At 35.8% G+C, this 18516-nt stretch overlaps 1 protein-coding gene across 1 annotated transcript in view; it reads left to right on the forward strand.

Moving 5' to 3' along the window:
* LRP1B (LDL receptor related protein 1B) overlaps positions 1-18516 on the forward strand; it is a 288470-nt gene that overhangs the window by 102298 nt on the left and 167656 nt on the right. The window contains exons 19-24 of the mRNA XM_041473230.1: positions 2093-2293; positions 3705-3950; positions 9763-9960; positions 10646-10850; positions 13238-13402; positions 13927-14171. Coding sequence (XP_041329164.1) covers positions 2093-2293; positions 3705-3950; positions 9763-9960; positions 10646-10850; positions 13238-13402; positions 13927-14171 — 1260 coding nt within the window. The remainder of the gene's footprint in view (positions 1-2092; positions 2294-3704; positions 3951-9762; positions 9961-10645; positions 10851-13237; positions 13403-13926; positions 14172-18516) is intronic.

An 18516-nucleotide genomic window follows, 5' to 3' on the forward strand; every position in this document is an offset into this window, starting at 1 on the left:
TTAACTAAAGAGGTTCCTGGAAACCAGAAGTGTGAGTTTCACTAAGGGGCAATAAAGGAAAAATACTTCAGTGAATTTTAAGTAATGATTTCAAGACAGTCATAATATTTCATTAAGTCCATCTCTTTAGAATCTTGGCAAAGATTAATTCCTCAAAAGTATATTCTACTTAAGAACTTGTCATATCTATCATAATGAAAGATGAATCTTTCATTATAAAACATATCTTCACTAAGGTACAAGGAAGACAGGGAAACTGATTTTCTCTGTAAACATTTGAATGCATTAAAGATTAAAATAACAGATTAGGAGCACTACTGGAAGCAACTTCAATTTACTTTGGGTTATGGTTGGTTTGGTTCATGTTGGTATTTTCCATTAGCTTGCATTCTACTGCTGTGTTATAGTAATATATAAAATCATTGATCATTCAGGATAATAAAGAAGAGGGACACTTTTTTGAAACACTTGTGAGTGCATGCAATGATAAGCTGCATACATGTCATGGATACAATTTTGTTTCCTCATGTCTGTGCAGTTCTGTCTCTTCAGTATGGAATATTTGGGACTTTGGCCACTAAAGAAAATGTTTGAAGCTTTTCATTCTAATTGCCACCCCTCCCCATTTGTTTTCAAGCTGATTTTGCACTGGAAAAATGATATTCTGCTGTTTAAACCTGACATTCAGTGTAATATGATCACTTCTTGCTTTTCTTCACCAAAAGTTAAAACAGTCTCACATTTTCCTCGTGAGTGCTGCAGAATTATGGTTTTTTTTCAGTGTTCTTGTTTCAATAAACAGTCTCACATTTTCCTCGTGAGTGCTGCAGAATTGTGTTTTTTTCAGTGTTCTTGTTTCAACGTCTTTTATCCCCTTGACTTTCTGCGAGGACATTGACTATTTTTGCGTCAAACCAAGTGCATTAAACCAATCTTCAACAAATGTGTCCTTTTAAGAAAACTGAAATGTGATATTGTATAAGCTGGGAAGGGTGGGCAGAAAGTTGTGTCAGTTCATGCTGAGCAGGTTTGAATTTAGAAGTCTCAGGCTTTGCCAGTCAGTGCCTGGGCATCCACCAGAATTGCTGTTAATGGAACTAACCGTTCCCAGGATCTTCCTTCCCATTCCAACTGAATTTTTTCTCTGCATAATTAATTCATGGGAAAAAAAAAATTTCTAGATCAGCTTCGTTACTTGTGCTTGTATTTGCTCTCTCTCTATTAATTGGAAAATAAAGTACATGACATTTCTGTTCAGGCTCAGTATTATCAAAATTTACAGCTGAATCCTCCTGGCTGTAGGTAGAAAGTACAAAATAGGTTGGGACAGGAGCACACACATACATACTTGTAAGTGTCAGCATTCACAGTCTTGGCTCTTTTCATTTAAATCCCTCCTTTGTTGATTCTCATTTAATACCTCCCCGATTTTAAAGATTAAAACCCTTTTTCTAATCAAGAGGCTTTCTTGCCTCTCTAAACATTGATGGTCATCACAAATTCCTTTTCTCCCTTTTGAGACATGATCTGAACATTTATTTGACAAAACTGAATTAATTTAAGAAATTTTTCCTGCTGTAGTTATTTTGCATAAAAGCTGATTTTTTGTCTAACATCACTGGGGAATGGGTTGTGTCTACTTTCTAGAAAGACTTTGCTTTGCAAACCCATGCTAATTAAAAGTCGTATATTGAAACATTTCCATGGAGGGCTGTTGCAGTAGATGATAAAAGAAGAGAGGTGAAGAAAAGCAAAAATTAAAAATAATTAGAAAATTTTTGTATCATTTGGTGTTTTTAACAGATTTTGAGTTTGTGTTCTGCCTGTGTGCACTTTTGCGCAGCACACAAATAAGTAGGGTTGGTGTTGTTTGGAAAATTAGATTGTCAAAAGTGCTGTGAACAATGCTTCAGAGTATAAGTGCAAGTTGGTTTCTTTTTGCTCATCAAAGAGGAAAACAGTATTAATAGAAAAGAATACTACTAATAATTAAAAAAAAAAGAAATCTGTACATTGCTTTGAAGGTTTTTTTTTTCCTCCTAAAGTTTGCTTCCAGTCTGATTTCCTGTGTTTATTGTCTCTTTTCCCCAAGGGAGATGCATTAGCAAAGCGTGGCTATGTGATGGCGATATTGATTGTGAGGATCAGTCTGATGAGGATAATTGCGAGGGCTATTTGTGTGGACCACCAAAATACCCTTGTGCTAATGATACCTCCATCTGCCTACAGCCTGAGAAGCTCTGCAATGGGAGAAGAGATTGTCCTGATGGATCTGATGAAGGCGATCTTTGTGGTACTTTTTAGACACCTTTTTCTGATTGCTCATGATACTGCCTGTTGTGATACCTCCTGCTGAGGAAAAGGTTCTCACACTGAAATTTTAGCACTGGAGCCTATGTGAGGATTTTAGTTTAGTTAAAGCCATACTGAGTTTGTGCTTGAAGTTTTAGCTTCCTTCAAATAAGGCAAAGGAGACAAGTCTTTCAAACCCCTCAAAACATTCCTGGAAGTAAACAATTTAAAGGGCATCGATGTGCAGGAAAGGACTTCAGCTCATTTGCAATTCTCTCCAACTACAGAAGCTTGAGTTGACACCATAGAATGGTTTGGCTTGGAAGGCACCTTAAATGTCATCTTGTTCTGACCTCCTGCTTAGGCAGGGATACTTCTGTTAGACCAAATTACTCCAAGCCCCTTTCAACCCGGCCTTGGACACTTCCAGGGATCCAGGGGCAGTCACAGCTTCTCTGGGCACCCTGTGCCAGGGTCTCAGCGCTCTCAAAGTCAAAAATCTCTTCCCAATGTCAAATCTAATTTGTCCTCTGTCAATGTGAAGCCACTCCTCCTTGTCCTGTCACTGCAGGCCTGTGTCCCAAGTCCCTCTCCAGCTCTCTTGGAGCCCCTTTAGGCCCTGGAAAGGACTCTAAGGTCTCCCTGGAGCCTTCTCTTCTCCAGGCTGAACATTCCCAGCTCTCAGCCTGTTTCCCTGCACTTGCTCCAAAATGCTCCCATTTTCCTCACCTTGGGGCCCAGAGCTGGATTCAGGCCTTCAGGTGGGATCTCACAAGAACAGAGGGGACGAATCTCCTCCATTCCAGGTTTATTTGATGCAGCCCAATACACATTTGGCTTTGTTGTCTGCAAGCTCACGTTTCCAGGTCACGTTGTCCTTCCTATCCACTAACGCCTGCACTTCCTCCCCCTCAGGGCTGCTCTCAATCCATTGTTTTCCCGGCCTGTATTTGTGCTTGTGATTGCCCTGACTCGGTGCTGGTACTGGGCCTTGTTGAACATCAACATTCAGGTGGCACAGGCCCCACTTTTCAAGGTCCTTCTGGTCCATCTTTTCCCTGCTGCATCACTTGCACAACTCTGTCTGGTCAGAAACTTGCTGAGGATGCCCTCAAACCCACTGTCCATGTCACTGATAAAGGTGTTAAACAGCGACAATCCCAACACTGACTCCTGGGGATCACCACTTGAACATGGAGCTGTGCTAAAACCTTGAAGGGTTCAGTCAAGCTGCCAGATGAATGGTTGCATGTCAGATAATTTTAAAAAGAAGTATAGAAATCTGTTTTAGAAATATAAATTTTTATTTGCCATCTTGGAAGCTTTTGTAGGTGTTTTAGTTGACTTTGCTATATGCAACTTAACTGACAGCTTTTGCAGCCCTTAATTATTGTTTTTCCATATTATTTCAGATGAATGTTCACTAAACAATGGTGGATGTAGCCATCAGTGTTCTGTGGTTCCTGGAGGAAGAATTGTGTGCTCCTGCCCTGCGGGATTCAATCTCACTATAGACAACAAAACTTGTGAGATTATGGATTTCTGCACCAAGCACCTCAAGTGCAGCCAAGTTTGTGAACAGCATAAAAATACTGTGAAGTGCTCATGTTATGAAGGCTGGAAGCTCAGTAAGGATGGAGAGAGTTGTGTTAGTACTGGTAAGTTGATATTTGGTGCACTTTCAATATTCAGGATGTTAACAGCTGTGATGGCAATTTACTGAGAGCTTCTTTCACTTTTTTTTGTTTGTTTGTTTATTTTGTTCTATGTATGAAATACAGGCTGGGATTATCCAAATGTGGGGTTGATTGCAATCTAAGGACTTATTAAAACTGTCCCTATTCTTGATGTAAAAAGGGGCATTTAAATATTAGGCTGTTGCTAATCTAAGAATGCTAATACCAGATGTTTCTAGGAATGTCAATATGATATAATTAAATATAATAATATAATGAAAATCTGTTTGAAGTTTTATACAGTTTTTCATGTGCAGTTAATATGCATGGGCATATATGTATAAACACAATTTTGCATTCTATATGGGGGATTTAACATGTGTTTTTAAGAAATGGATCAATCATGATATTGATCAGTATTGGTTGAGGGTTCAGAAGGTTAATTTTGAATGTGCAATTATATGCTGCCTGGTAGCATTCAATATTTAAGATTTTTTTCCCCTAAGGCATTCTGGCACTTGTTTTTTGACAGCAGTAAGAGCCTGCTCAGCTCACTAATTGAGGTGAAAACCAACATGAGCCAAAACAGGAAAGGGGAATGTATTCCCCTCATTGTTCACTGTTAATAAGTATCGAGGCATCATTTAGAAACCATGTTAGGAGTGTGTTTTTCAGGTGCAGTGTTGTGTGTAAAACAGAAACATGCATGTGCAGTATAAACTGTTGCCACACCTTTGCCTCCTGGCTAGGGACTTAAAAATAATATTGAGTTTACTTTCTAGATTTTCATAATTCACTTTTCTTTGGTTCAGGATTCTTTGATATTTTTATTCTATATTATATCTATTCTTTCATAGAGTTTTAGCAATTCTGAACAGAAATATCTTCTACATTCTCTTTTGCTTATTTGGATATTTCACAATTCAGTGGATATGATTAGGGTATTCTTTCTTTATTCTTACTCTGCAGGGATTACTGGTTAAGTTCTTGCTTTCTGTCAGTGCTTTGGTCACTGGTTCTCAGTGATTTTTGATCAATCTGATTTGCTATATTATGGACACTTCCAGTAACTGGAAAAAAGTACATTCTTACTAGGTTGGAGAAACAAGAGGATTAAAGGAATTTAAGACAGTGTTAGTAACTCATATGAGGAAAGCTTGAAACAAACTTTAAATCATGTAGAAATGACTGATATTTGGAAACTAAATGGGGAAAAAAGTGAAGTATACTCACTTGTGGCATAAAATAAGAAAAGCGAGACTACTATTTCTTGGGTTTCTTAAGCCCATGAGATATTTCTGCTTAATGTTTACTGGTGTTGGTGAGAATCTGAAGTTACAAATTGATTTCTCCAGATTTTTTTCAAATAATGTAATACTAAATATATGATCTGAGACCTGTGGTGTCAGCTGATATAAAGAAAAATGATCCTTTTCTATACAAACTGTAATGATGCTACGCTAATGCCATCAAACCTGTGACAAAATTATTCCATATTAAATATGGCATCTGCTTTTAAAGGCACAAATCATCTTGGCCCTTTTCAGTTTATTTCATTCAAAAGCCATGGGAAGTTCTCTGGAGGACAGATCCTCTGACACTTCAGTTGCTGACTGTGTGAAGGGCATTTTAGGAAAGTGAGAACAATTTTGGTATCTTTTGTGAATCTGTGAGGCTCAAAATGTCCCCATCATCTAAGTCTCTGAGCATGAGATCTTGAATGAACTTAGAATGAAGAAAAAACTTTTATATTATACTATTAGAAATAAAGTTAAAAGTGACCTTATGAAGACAAGCTGTCCTCCAAATGCCAAACTACTATTTCAACAATATCGGTTGTTATGAAGTAATTCTTAGAATAGCCATAGTGATTTAAGATGCCTTGAACCAGGTGTGTATTCTATTAGAAGAGTAACTTGTAATCTGTTTTCCAGAAGAAAGAATGAATTACTCAGAAGAAAATGAGAACATTGCCCTTTACCATTTTTTTTCTCTATCTGAAATAGCATTTTCCTATGTATAAGAAACATTTCACAAGCACACAGCAATAACGTGTGAAGTTAGTATGCAACACATTTTCAGAATATGGTAAAAACATTTGTTTGTGAGCCCATTAGAAGGGGAATATGAGTGCTGAAAATGCAGGAATTATGTGATTCCAACTTTTTTTCCTGATTGCATTTTAGTATCAAAAAGTGTGCTTGTCAGGGGAATCTGATGAATTGCCAGAGAAATAGAAGGAGTTACAGAGTAATAATTATATAGAACTAAAATGCTTGAATTGAGTAGTTCTTCTCTTTCCAGTTTCTTTTTCCAAGCCTTTCTTAGTTTCCTCTGCTGTATCTCATTTCTTCTTATGTTGTCTTCATTTCTTGAGGGTTTTAAATGTTGTCTTTTTTCTCCTCCAGAGCTTCTGCACTTTCCATGTCTCTTGTTTTCATCTTCTTTGCTTGCTGCTGTTCTGGCATTGTGACATTGCTGACTTCCCAAACTTTAAATGTTTCCTTTAGATTTAAATTTGTATTGATTGAACTAAGAGTGTGTTACAGAGCTCTGTTATTCAGATGGAAAGTCAATACAAATTATATGTTTTCATACTCGTGTTCCTGGTTTCTCTTAAAACACATTTCAAAATAAGTTGTGCTGATATATTGCACTTGCTCTTTGAAATGATAATAAGCATTCAGAAAAAAAAATAAAGTTCTTAAAAGATACTTAAATTTCATGTTTATATTCAACCTTTCACACTTTGGTATAATAAATGTTAGATGAGCTCAGAAACACTTTGTTTAAAATTGATTGTCAGTCTTTCCTAAGCAGTGGAAACTGTTATATCACTTCATATATATATATATATATATATATATTTAAATTTTATTTATTATTTTTTAGATATATGATGATGTGTCTGTGTGTTTGATCTGTCTTTGCTGGTTTGAAACTCAATTTTATTATCATTTCCAGATACCTTTCAGTACTAAAATGGAGAGGGGAATAGTTTGATCCTGTTTGAGCTTAGTCAAGCTTTTAATTAAGGTTTCTTTTCAGAATCTTTATCAAGTTATTGTTTTTCTTTGAGGTAATTTTCATAAAAGTACAGTGTAGATTGCTTGCTGTGCTGTTGTTGTTACAGTGAGCTTCACTCAAGCAATTAGGTTCAATCAGAATTTTTCCTAAGAAAGAATTTTAAATTTAATCACTGAAAAATGTGAGGCATTATTCTTTATGGAATCTTTTTTGGTGGCATTGTGTGGGCAGTTTTCTTCTAGGAGAGATTTTTTTTTACAGTTTTTCATGTAGCTTATACTTTGTTTGCTTCGTATATTTTATATCCTGACTTTGTAGTAAAAAAAATTGAGGCATTTATGAAATCACAGAGTGCAGAAATGTATGATTTTTCTCAACAAATTGATAAATGCTAATTTTCCTGAAAGTTTCAAAGAATATGATCAATAACCATTGTATTGATTTGAGACTTTAGAGAAATTATTTTAATAGATTTGCAGAATAAAATTCATTTGATCTCAATTTCTAGAAGATTAATCAGGAAAATAACATCAAATTTTGGGTTTATCAGGTAATGGAAGCATAATTTTTTTTTTTAAATGTATTTGATTGAGCCTGAAAATCCCAATTCCCTGTAATGTAGCTGGATTTTTAGAGCCATTGAATGATCAGGTTGGAAGGAAGATCAAAGCCCAGCTAATACTGCTGCTATCTGCTTTCCAAGACCTTCAGGACACCTTCAGTGCTGAACTCCAAGTTTCCCAGGGGTGAAATATTTTGTTGACTCGCTCTCCTGAAGACTTTTGTTTTTCTGGGCTTTCTGATTCTTCCTGGTCCAGTTTAAGCCTTTAATCCTTGCCCTACTTGTTATTTATACAGAAAACAGGATTTTTCCTGTTTTCAATTCATAAGCCTTTTATGTCTTAAGGGAATTTTATGTGCTTCCACTCATCTTCTAATTCCATTTTTTAGACTAAGCAGTTCAAGATGGTTCATTCTTCCCTTGCAGGCCTTGATTTCTAGACCTCTTGGAACACCTGCTCATTTCCTCTTGCATTTCTGTACTGATCACACTCTTCAAGAGCTGTGCTCAGAGGAGGATACAGTTTTGCAGGCTGTTGTCAGCCAAGTTTAGGGTTTTGTCGTGTTTATTTCAGTTCTAAATCCTGTCAAGATCCCATTGAACTTTAATCCTTCTCATGAAGATAATTTGCACTGTAGGTTATTTATCTTAAATTGTATTTCCTCTACTTTGAATGAAAAACCAATCTAACACAGCATAGATTTATTAGGTTTCTTTTTCTGCCATTGTGTTGCTAATTGCTGAGAAATACAAAAAAAAAAAAAAAAAAGCTGCTAGTGAGGATCATGACTTGTGTTCTTATGCATTGGAATTGCCAAAAAACCCCATAGATCAGCAGTCTCCTGCATAACACCTTTCAATTTATCAGAATTTGGGAAGTGCCATTAGAGTGTGTCTCAGTTTAGATAACAGTTTCTTGTGAAACAGCTCCTAATATCAGTGATCCTGGTCTGCACTAAATTATTTAACCACTGCTGAGTTTTGAATAATTTCCTTTGCTGAAACTCTCTCATTGCTTTAACAGACAGGAGGGTCGTGGGGAAAGTTCAAGGCAGGTTGTGAACCAGTGCTTCAAGAGCAGAAACTCAGCTCTGCTGAGGTGCTTGATTAGCCTAAAACATCACAGATGATTTAATATCTGTGTGCAGTGGGCATCAGGAGAAGAGGAGCTGCAGGAGGAAGTGTTCAAGTGAATGAGAAGAGATGAACTGGGTATTTTCAGAGCTCTCAGGAGCTTTGAGAAGAAGGAATATTGCCTGTTGCCATAAACTGCCATTAATCTTTTACATAAAGAAGTCTAATTGTATGGAAAGCAATCCTCCCAGTATAATCTGTGTTTCACTCTAGGAGAAGGAACTCAGAGTGTTTTGGGGGGAACAACTACTTCCCCACAGAAAAGGCTTGATGGGAAAAAATTATCTTTATCAAAGTGGATATAGTGAGTTGATTCAACAGTTTATAGAATCCAATTTTTTGTCTTCCTTGTTTGTTTTATTAACACAACTCCTTGCTTGAAAACCTTTCCTGATCCTTGTAAGAGCTATAATAAAAGAAAAAATCAATTTCATAGCATGGTTGACCAATGCTGATCATGTTTACAGATATTTTTGTGCATTTTGATATCAACTCACTGGCACAAATAATTTAGCATTAATTCATTAACAATGGAAGGAGAAAATCACTGGTAGATGGATTTGTGATGACATGACATCAAATGTTCATTTTCTTGCTTGTTAGTTCCAATGCACTTCAATTGAGAACACAAGGTACACTGTATATTCAAAAGTACTTTATGTATTAGTAAATGGTTACAGCTGATTGGCTTTTGAAACAATGTATGTTTTAATGGTTTCATTTTTCTGAACCTTTTGAGAAGCAGATTTTAAATTTGACTTTTTAAAGCTCTAAGTATGGGCTCATAATGCTATAGCTACAAAAGACAGTTCAAGAGTTGAGTCTAATATTCCCAAATTTAATGTCTAATATTGCTAGTTGGGATCAAAGATAATGCTAGAAGGGAGAATTAAGAAGTCTGTTGGACTGAAAAAGTAATTGAAAGACTCCTTATCAAACGTTGAATTGTTTTAATCATCTCTTTCTCCTGATAAAGTATTCTGTTGTTCACCTTCCACTTGTCATTTATATCAATTTGTAGCAATATATTTTTTTATTATTCCTTTGAAATGTTTAATCTTCATCTTCCAGATCCATTTGAGGCTTTCATAATTTTTTCTATTCGACACGAGATCAGAAAAATCGATCTTCACAAGCGTGACTACAGCCTCTTAGTTCCTGGTTTAAGAAACACAATAGCCCTGGATTTTCATTTCAGTCAGAGTTTACTGTACTGGACAGATGTGGTGGAGGACAAAATTTACAGAGGGAAGCTCTCTGATACTGGAGGTATGGATTGAATCTTTATTTCCTTAGCAGTTTGAGCACCTGCAGTTACAGGGTGTGAGACCTGGTCAGTCGTAACTGAGCTGTCTTTCTCAGAAACAGAATTTATGATGGCATTCTGCCTTTCACAAGGCCTATATCAAGGTTGTACTTCATTTCCAGGCAGAAAAAAGACTTTTGTTATCCAAGTTTCTTTTTGCGTTATGCTCTAAGGGGAAGAAAATGGAAAATGCAAAGAACTGGTGTTCCTTCCTGGTTCAATGAGTGCAATATTGATTTATTTCAATTTTTTGCAGTTTATCTTCACCTTATTTAAAAAGTATAAGAATTTATTGGATGTCTGATAAATTAGCTCCTCTCACTAGGTGAAGGATTCTGCTTCAAAATTTTATAGCATCCAGAAAGACTTTTTCTTTGCTCTGGTGACATAATGATGGCCTATAACTCAATATAACCTCATAATATATACAAAAGAGTTTCTACAAAATGTTCTTTGCTGAAGTGTATGTTCCAGTGCTTTGATCTAAAAGACAAACCACAAATAATCCAGAAATTACTCCAAGAATATCTGATAAAGTTTTGTGTCCATGTTCATTCTACCAGTCTCTACATCAGTTTTTAAGAATCTCTTTTCCTCTCTTTTATTTTTTTTTTTAATGTTCTTTCTTATTTTTCCTTTTTCTTTAAGGTGTTAGTGCCATTGAGGTTGTGGTGCAGCATGGCCTGGCCACTCCTGAAGGTCTGACTGTGGATTGGATAGCAGGAAACATTTACTGGATAGACAGCAATTTGGACCAAATTGAAGTAGCAAAACTCGATGGCACTTTGAGGACAACGTTAATAGCTGGAGCTATGGAGCACCCGAGGGCTATTGCTTTAGATCCCAGATATGGGTAATTATAAATTACAAAATCATTATTTTTTCTTGCTGCAAAGTGTCTTAAAAATGTTTAAATGTGTTGTTTCATTTCCTTTTTTGTTGTGAGTTATAGTTTCTAATAGTTCTTGAAAGTCTAATCTGAATAATAAAGAATCCATTATTGTGGTTTTTCCGAAATGAAAAGGAGTAAAAAATGGTAAGTCAGGAGATACAGGGATCTTTTTGTTGGCAAATTACTTATCTTGCCATGTTGTTGATTAATTTCTTTTTTTCAATGTGGATAATAACTGAAATGTTTGGTCTAACATTTGTGTGTGGTTAATGGACAGATTTAGGTGATTCTTCTCACTTAGAGACCAATATTTTTGTATTTTGTTTTGCCTTTTTGTGTTTGTTTGTTGGTTTGGGGATCTTTTTGTTGTTGTTGGTATTTTTTTTTTGTTGTTTTGGTATTTTGTTTGTTTTGGTTTTTTTTTGTTTGTTTGTTGGGGTTTTTTTGGTTTTGGGGGGTTTTTTTGTTTTTTTGTTTGTTTGTTGGATTTTTTTTTGGTGTTTTTCTTTGGTGGGACTATAAAGATACAACTTAGATGTTGCTGGAAGCCTAATGGCTGGGTGAGGTAAATGCCACCTTTTGTGTTTGGTTTTCATCTCAAAGTGGAGATAATGCTTGCCAGCTCCTGTCAGTATTTTTTCTACCTATTCATTAGGGGTATGCTATCAACCAGAATATTACGTATATTCAATAGTTCCAGCCCCTTCCCAAAATTACTGCTCTTTCAGAGGGGGGGGAAAAAGCCCCAAACAAACAAAAACATTCAGAAAAACACAACAAAACCGACAAGCCACCAACTACAAATTGAATGTGGCCAAAATAACACAACTGACCTGTTTTCAAAGCCATGATATTTAATTTTGTTTAAGAATTTGCTGTGGTCTGTCATGTGTCTTCACTGAATATTTCTCTCAGAAGCAAAGCTGTGAATAAAAAAATAAGGATTGATAAAGGGTCTAGATTCTGGGATCTAAATTGTGAATTAGAATGTATATGCCTTAATCATTAAGGCTTTTGCCCTCTCAACTGAGCTGTTAGAAAGCTTATTTACACAGTGCATTGCTTATCTATAAAGATCTTTAAAAAGAGGCATCCTGTTGGCAGAAAAATTGGCAGAGAAGTTGCTCAAATTAAATGACTGGGAGGGAAAAAAATCTAATCACCACTCTTCTTGAAACTGAAGACTTAATCTGCCTTTTGAAGAGCCAGAAGCAATTGATGATACATTATGTTAGAAATCGGCAAAGAAAAAATCTTTAAACATAGAGAGGAGTAGCTCCTCAATCCTTTCACAAACAAATATGAATAAACACTGGTTTTTCAAGGAAAAGGGTTGTGTTAGGAGTGCACAAGTCCTGTATCCCAGTGGAGGCAGAGCTGCACTCCAGCCTGCAGTGGGGCTGAGCAATTGTTCTCACCCATACAGATGTGTGCAAAATAAACATCTGTAGATAAAAACATCCCCTGTGAACCTTCCTGGCTGCCAAGGCTGAAGGTGTGGAAGTGGGAAATACAAAAAGTTGTCAGAAGTTTCGTTGCAGTCTGGCTCTTTGCAATTAACTTTTTACAACTAACCACAAGCTTTCCCTATTAAAAGCATAATTTTCCTTTAACAAGTCTGTGCATTGTTGAAAATTCAGTAATCTAAGAACAGTTAGGGTTTCTTTCTGTCTTCTTGGTGATGCTGCTTCTGTTAATTAACAAGATACTTCTTTGGTTATAACAATGAAAGTTCTCCTTATTAGAAAAGCATTAGAGACGGTACAAAACTGAGAGATACAACAATAAAACCTGTCTTTGAAGTTTTCTTAGCAAGTCTAATCTGTATAAATTTCATTAGTGACATACCAAAATCCAGGGGTCTTCATTAGAACACTCTTAAGAGTAGCTGAAAATCTCTTGTTTAGCCTGTTCCTTGATCCCTGCTGCCTCAAATCACCTTTCTTCCCATTCTCCCCTTCTCATCCTTCTGTCTGTGGATTGCTTTCAAAGGCTCTAATTATAATTTCTTTTAATGAGCTGGGTTTCTAATTATAGAGGAAAGACAAGACAAGCTGCCACTGTGTAAATGGACATGGAAAAGGGAATGCTATTAAACCTCTAGGTTTTTTTGGTTTTTTTTTTTAAGTTCTCTATTTTCATTATGGCTCTAAATAATAATGAAATATTACCTCCATGTTACCCTAAGGAATTTATATAGAGACCCAAATTGACCTATGTTTAATCCTTTCATTTAAAGTATGTAAATGGTTCAACCTTTTTTCCAACTGTTGTCTCATAAACCATTTCAGATTTTTCCTTCATGCTTTAATATTTTCTTCTATCCCCCTTTCTTTTCCTTTCACCAGAATTCTGTTTTGGACAGACTGGGATGCAAATTTCCCTCGCATTGAGTCTGCTTCCATGAGTGGAGCAGAGAGGAAAATCATCTACAAGGACATGGACACTGGAGCCTGGCCCAACGGCCTCACTGTGGATCACTTTGAAAAAAGAATAGTGTGGACAGATGCCAGGTGAAGTGCTCACAGCATCCTTATTGTCACTGAGAAGTCCTCGTTCCTCCATGCAGAAATGAGGATTGCATTAAGTGGAATGCAGTTATGGATATTATGAGTTATGGACATGAAGAACCCTGGGCAGGCACATGTACAATATGTACATTGATTTAATTTCCCTGCCAGCTGTGGGATCACCCATAGTCCTGGCTCTCTGTGCCTTTCTATGTGTCCTCCTTGACACTCATCCATGCAAGGCCCAAGTTAGTTCATTATTTTTAAAGTTCATCTGAAAGAAAACTGAATTTTCTGTTGCATTCCTCACAGCTTAGAGGTAATTTAAAGCATTATACAAACAAGTATTTCATGTGTCTAGTTAAATGAATAATAAGAACTTTATAAAGTTAATGATTGCACTACAAAAATTCTTTGGTTTTACCAGTCTTACAAGTAAGTTTTTTACACATTTTGCCCAATGTCATAATGGTTGTGTGATTTTTATTTTATTTTCACATAATCTTAAATTTGGGGTTGTCTTGTAGATCGGATGCCATTTATTCTGCATTGTATGATGGAACCAGCATGATAGAGATTATACGGGGTCACGAATATCTTTCTCACCCTTTTGCTGTTTCTTTGTATGGGAGTGAAGTTTATTGGACAGATTGGAGGACCAATACCCTCGCCAAAGCCAATAAATGGACTGGCCAAAATGTCAGTGTAATACAAAAAACAAGTGCTCAGCCATTTGATCTCCAGATTTATCATCCGAGTCGCCAGCCACAAGGTGAATATTTATACAATAATGTATTACTGAGGGGGGGAATAAGTATTCTTTTTACATATAGATATCTGGATTATTAGTAGAATAATTAAATATTCCTCCTCTGAGGGGGGAAATCCATATTCTTTTTATACATAAATATCTGTGTATTATTTTGTCTTGAACTGTTGTATTCAGCACTGGATCAAGTCAAAACCTTACAATTCATGTGGCAGAAGTTTTTATTGGCTACAAATATATATATATATAGTTTAGGATGTACCATGCAAAATAGCAATGCTAAAAAAAACCAGTATTAATTTTTTTGTAAGATATAACAAAAGACTGAATATTTTATAGAGAAATTCTGGAAAGTGAAAGATACCACTGGAGGATGACTACCAATTAGAATCTTCTGTGTTCTCTGGATAAATTTCAACTTTCCTGGCAAGAAGTTGATGTTAAGACTATTTCAGAATTTATCTCATAAATACTTGGGTTTTTTTCTATTTTTTTAATAATGAGAAATTATATTTTGGTTTTTTTTTTCCTCATCCAGGTTTGTAGTTCTCCGTAAGGAACTTAGACTTTTATCTTAGTAGGTTATGAGCAGTCTTGATTTGGAAACTTCAAATCCTGACAATTTTGGATAGTGTAAATATATTGGAACCCAGTTCTGCATAAGTTATATATAGAAAACCATGGTTAAAGCTCTAATGTAAATGAGTACCAGCAAGGAAAATTCCACTGCATACTAGAAGGCAAAGGATTTGAGCAATGTCCTCACATGGAATAAAGGAAAAGCATTGAATACCACTCATTGTTGGGTATTGTGTCCAAGTGTGGTAACAACTGTGACCTCTCAATATATGACATAAATTGTCAGGATTCATTTTTCTGATGCTTTTATTTAAAAATAATAAAGAATGTGTATTGAAGATTAACGTTGTAGGTTTTCAGTGGATGTCAAGTCTCTTGGACTTCATCACTGAAATAAGGCATTTATTTCCCTTATTCTTCAGAATTTACTTTTTGGAGCAGGGTTCTTAAAAGCTGTCTGACTTCTGCTGAAGATAATATGTGTGCTCAGGCAGTTAAAATAAGAGTGGAGTAAATATGGATCTCTGCACACACCTTTCAAATGTGCTTTTTTTTTGTTTGGTTTTTTTTTGTTTTTGTTTTTTTTTTGTTTTTCTTTCAGGTTTTTGGGTGTTTTTGTTTGTTTGGGGGCTTTTGGCAATTTTCTTTTCATTTCTTTAATTTGGCAATTTTTCTTTTAATTTAATCGCTCATAACTTTGGGATTTGAGGAACAGTGTTCCATATTTGATGTTTCTCTAGTGGCAGGAGAGTTGCCATTTGCCTTTTCTTGCTCTCAGAAAAAGAACAACTCCTTTCTGTTTGGACTGGGGCCAGACAGCATCTTCAGAGGGGTTCTGTAGCCTAGGGAGACATCAGGCAGTATTCCACAGTCACAGATATCTTGGCCCCCAGGCAATAAAAGCTGTAGAAAAGTCTTCAGTTGTTTTTTTTCCCAAAATCAAGAAGTTCAAGGATCAAGTTGTGTAATTGCAGCTTTTATTTTATGATGTAGAAAGCACTGGATTCTGATTTATGTTTGGCATTCTGGGTTTGCTCTAAATTACTGTCTTGCAGCAGGAACATTTATTTTTTTTTAATTTTTTTTACTTCAAATCTGCAGTACCTTTTTATTTGAGCTGAAGAAATGATGATACTGCCTGATTGCTTGTAAAATTTTCCTTTCAATTTGTAGCTATTTTGCAATAAATGAGCAAGACAGTGTGCAGGTTAGAATCCTAAAATAAAATTAGTAGATTTACACTGCAAATTGTCAGTGTGAGTAGAGCACTGCAGGATGAACGTTTTGCATTTTCATCTCCATCTGGGTCACCTACGTGGGTGAAAGCTTATTAGCTTTTAATATATATATCAAGGAAGTTATTTTGATTGAAATGAAGTAGAGCAGAGCTAAATAAACTCTCCTAGCCTAAAGCCATTTCATTTGAGTCAATCTAGGACAGATGCTAATTGAAGGTAGCAAAGTTAAAGTGAGATATTTATATGGATGATAAGTTCAGCTCTCAGCACACCACAGGGACTGGGGAAGCTTCTCCTCTAATGCAGAATATTCCCAGGAATGTGGGCTTGAGCCCCACTTGTCTTCCCAGAACCAAAACTGTGTGTCAGGAGTGCTGGTAAGATGGCAAACGCAGGGTTTCTAGGAAGGTTTTAATTTTTTTTTTTTTCAACTATCATTGTCTTTTAAAAATCCGCCTCTTCTAAAGAACAAGGTCTATCGGAAGGTTTTAATTTTTTTTTTTTTTTTCAACGATCATTGTCTTTTAAAAATACACCTCTTCTAAAGAACAAGGTCTATTTTATTCATGAGAAGTTATAGCAGTGCACTACTGAGGATGGTGATAAGAGGGGTAAATATAGAGCATTGGAAGGATCACAGCTTGAAAACACAATTCTGTGCATTTCTCACACTTCTCCTTTATTATTTTTTCCATTTCTCCAAGGTACTAATTTGAATTAAAATTAAAAACCAAACATGGCTATGGCATTATTTTTCTTTCTGCAGATTAAATTTTTATTTAGAAATCAGGACAAACAGTACAATAAGAAATATAGCATATTGGTGCCACTGGGCTCTTTTGTAATTAATAAAATGAAGAACATTTAACTTCATAGCACTATCTTATTACAATAGTCTATTGAGGCCCAGACTGCCAGCTGTTTGAAATAATAAAATCTTACAGAAATGTAGCTGAAAATGGGGAGAACTAAAAAAATTTATTACTTTGAGATCATATCTCAACCTTGTATATGCTCTTTTTACTTCAAAATGAGCAGAAAGTTTGGTATCTGTATTATAAATAATGCAAAAAATGTATATTACTATTTTACTTATATTTTTATATATATAATAACATGTTTTTTCAAAGCTTTATCAAGAATTGTGCTTTGTTCTATGAGTATTCCTGTTCATTCAGTTTCATGGTGAATATGTAAATTTTTCTACTGACTCATTTTTGAAATGAATGATTAAAAACTGAAACAGAGTGATTAGAGGAAATAAATATTGACTTTAGAATTTACACATCTGATCAATCCTAACCTGCAAATTTCAAAGATTGCTGTTAAAATCACCAGATGTAATCAGGCAGTACAAAGATTTAACTTGGCTGAGTACTTTGGCCTTAGGAAAAGCAATTCTATTGGAGGTATTGACAGTGAGCAGAGGATTTGATCTGTAATTGGTTTTAAATAGGAGTGGGAATCAATTGCCAGCAATCTGAAAGCACCTTTTGATGTGACTGTAGTGCAGACATTTGAAGGTTTAGGCAGAATTCAAACATTTTTGCACTGTTAAAGTGTAAGATCAAACTTTGTCTTGCTAAAATCAGATGCCATGAAGGGACAAGCTCACTAGGAAGTTAATGCAGGGCATAAATTGGCCATAGGAGATGCATATTGAGAGGCTGTCAGAGTAAGTTTTCATTTGTCAGCTGGTGATGGAATGTTTGAGGGGGCTGTTTATAAGGGTTTCTGGTCAAGAAAAATACGTATTTTGTTTAAATAAAGTTTTAGAGAGCAGTCAAGAAGCAATGTGACAACACTGACATGTACACCTGTGCACAGCACTGTGAGACAAACAGATTGACAAGCAATCAGCACTGGAAATCAATCAAATCATGAAAAAGGCTGTCCAGTCAGGGAAAATGCCAGTTCTGTGGCTTGCTGTGATCAAAAGGAAAATAGATTGGTGGAAATGATTAGGAAAGGAATAAAGCAGCACAGGGAGTGAACTGTGATGCTGTATAAATCCATATCACTCCCACAGCTGGAATACTGTATACAGATCATATACAGCACATCAAGAAAGCCTGACAGGCTGATCGAGAGGATGGGACAGGTTTTGCTCTGGGGACAGGTTGGCTGATGCTGCTGGAAATACCATTTATAGACAGGCTTCTGTATGGTGGCAGTTTGTGAAATCATAAATGGCAGAGAAAAGGTGAGTAACAAATGCTTATGAGGTTATTCACAATAGAAATAGAAGTGTTAGAATGAGCACAAGAAAATAAAAAAGCCAAATTTTTGAGAGTTAGAGCAATAACAGTGTGCCCTCAGGAGAATTAGTTTTTATTAGGAAATAAAGAGCAGGCTTAGCTGTTATTCCATGAATATGAAAGGAACCTATAAACATGTGTTGCTAGAAGTAATGTTTAGATGATGGTACTTTGCTCCTAGAGTTGTTCACTCATGTGGAAACAAACACATCTGCTTTATAACACTTCTTTTCCCACCAACTTTGTGTTCTGTGCAATATGGAGGGAGCTGTG

The sequence above is a fragment of the Pyrgilauda ruficollis genome, unplaced genomic scaffold, assembly GCF_017590135.1.
Source record: "Pyrgilauda ruficollis isolate IOZ18807 unplaced genomic scaffold, ASM1759013v1 scaffold3, whole genome shotgun sequence".
Taxonomy (NCBI): Eukaryota; Metazoa; Chordata; class Aves; order Passeriformes; family Passeridae; genus Pyrgilauda; species Pyrgilauda ruficollis.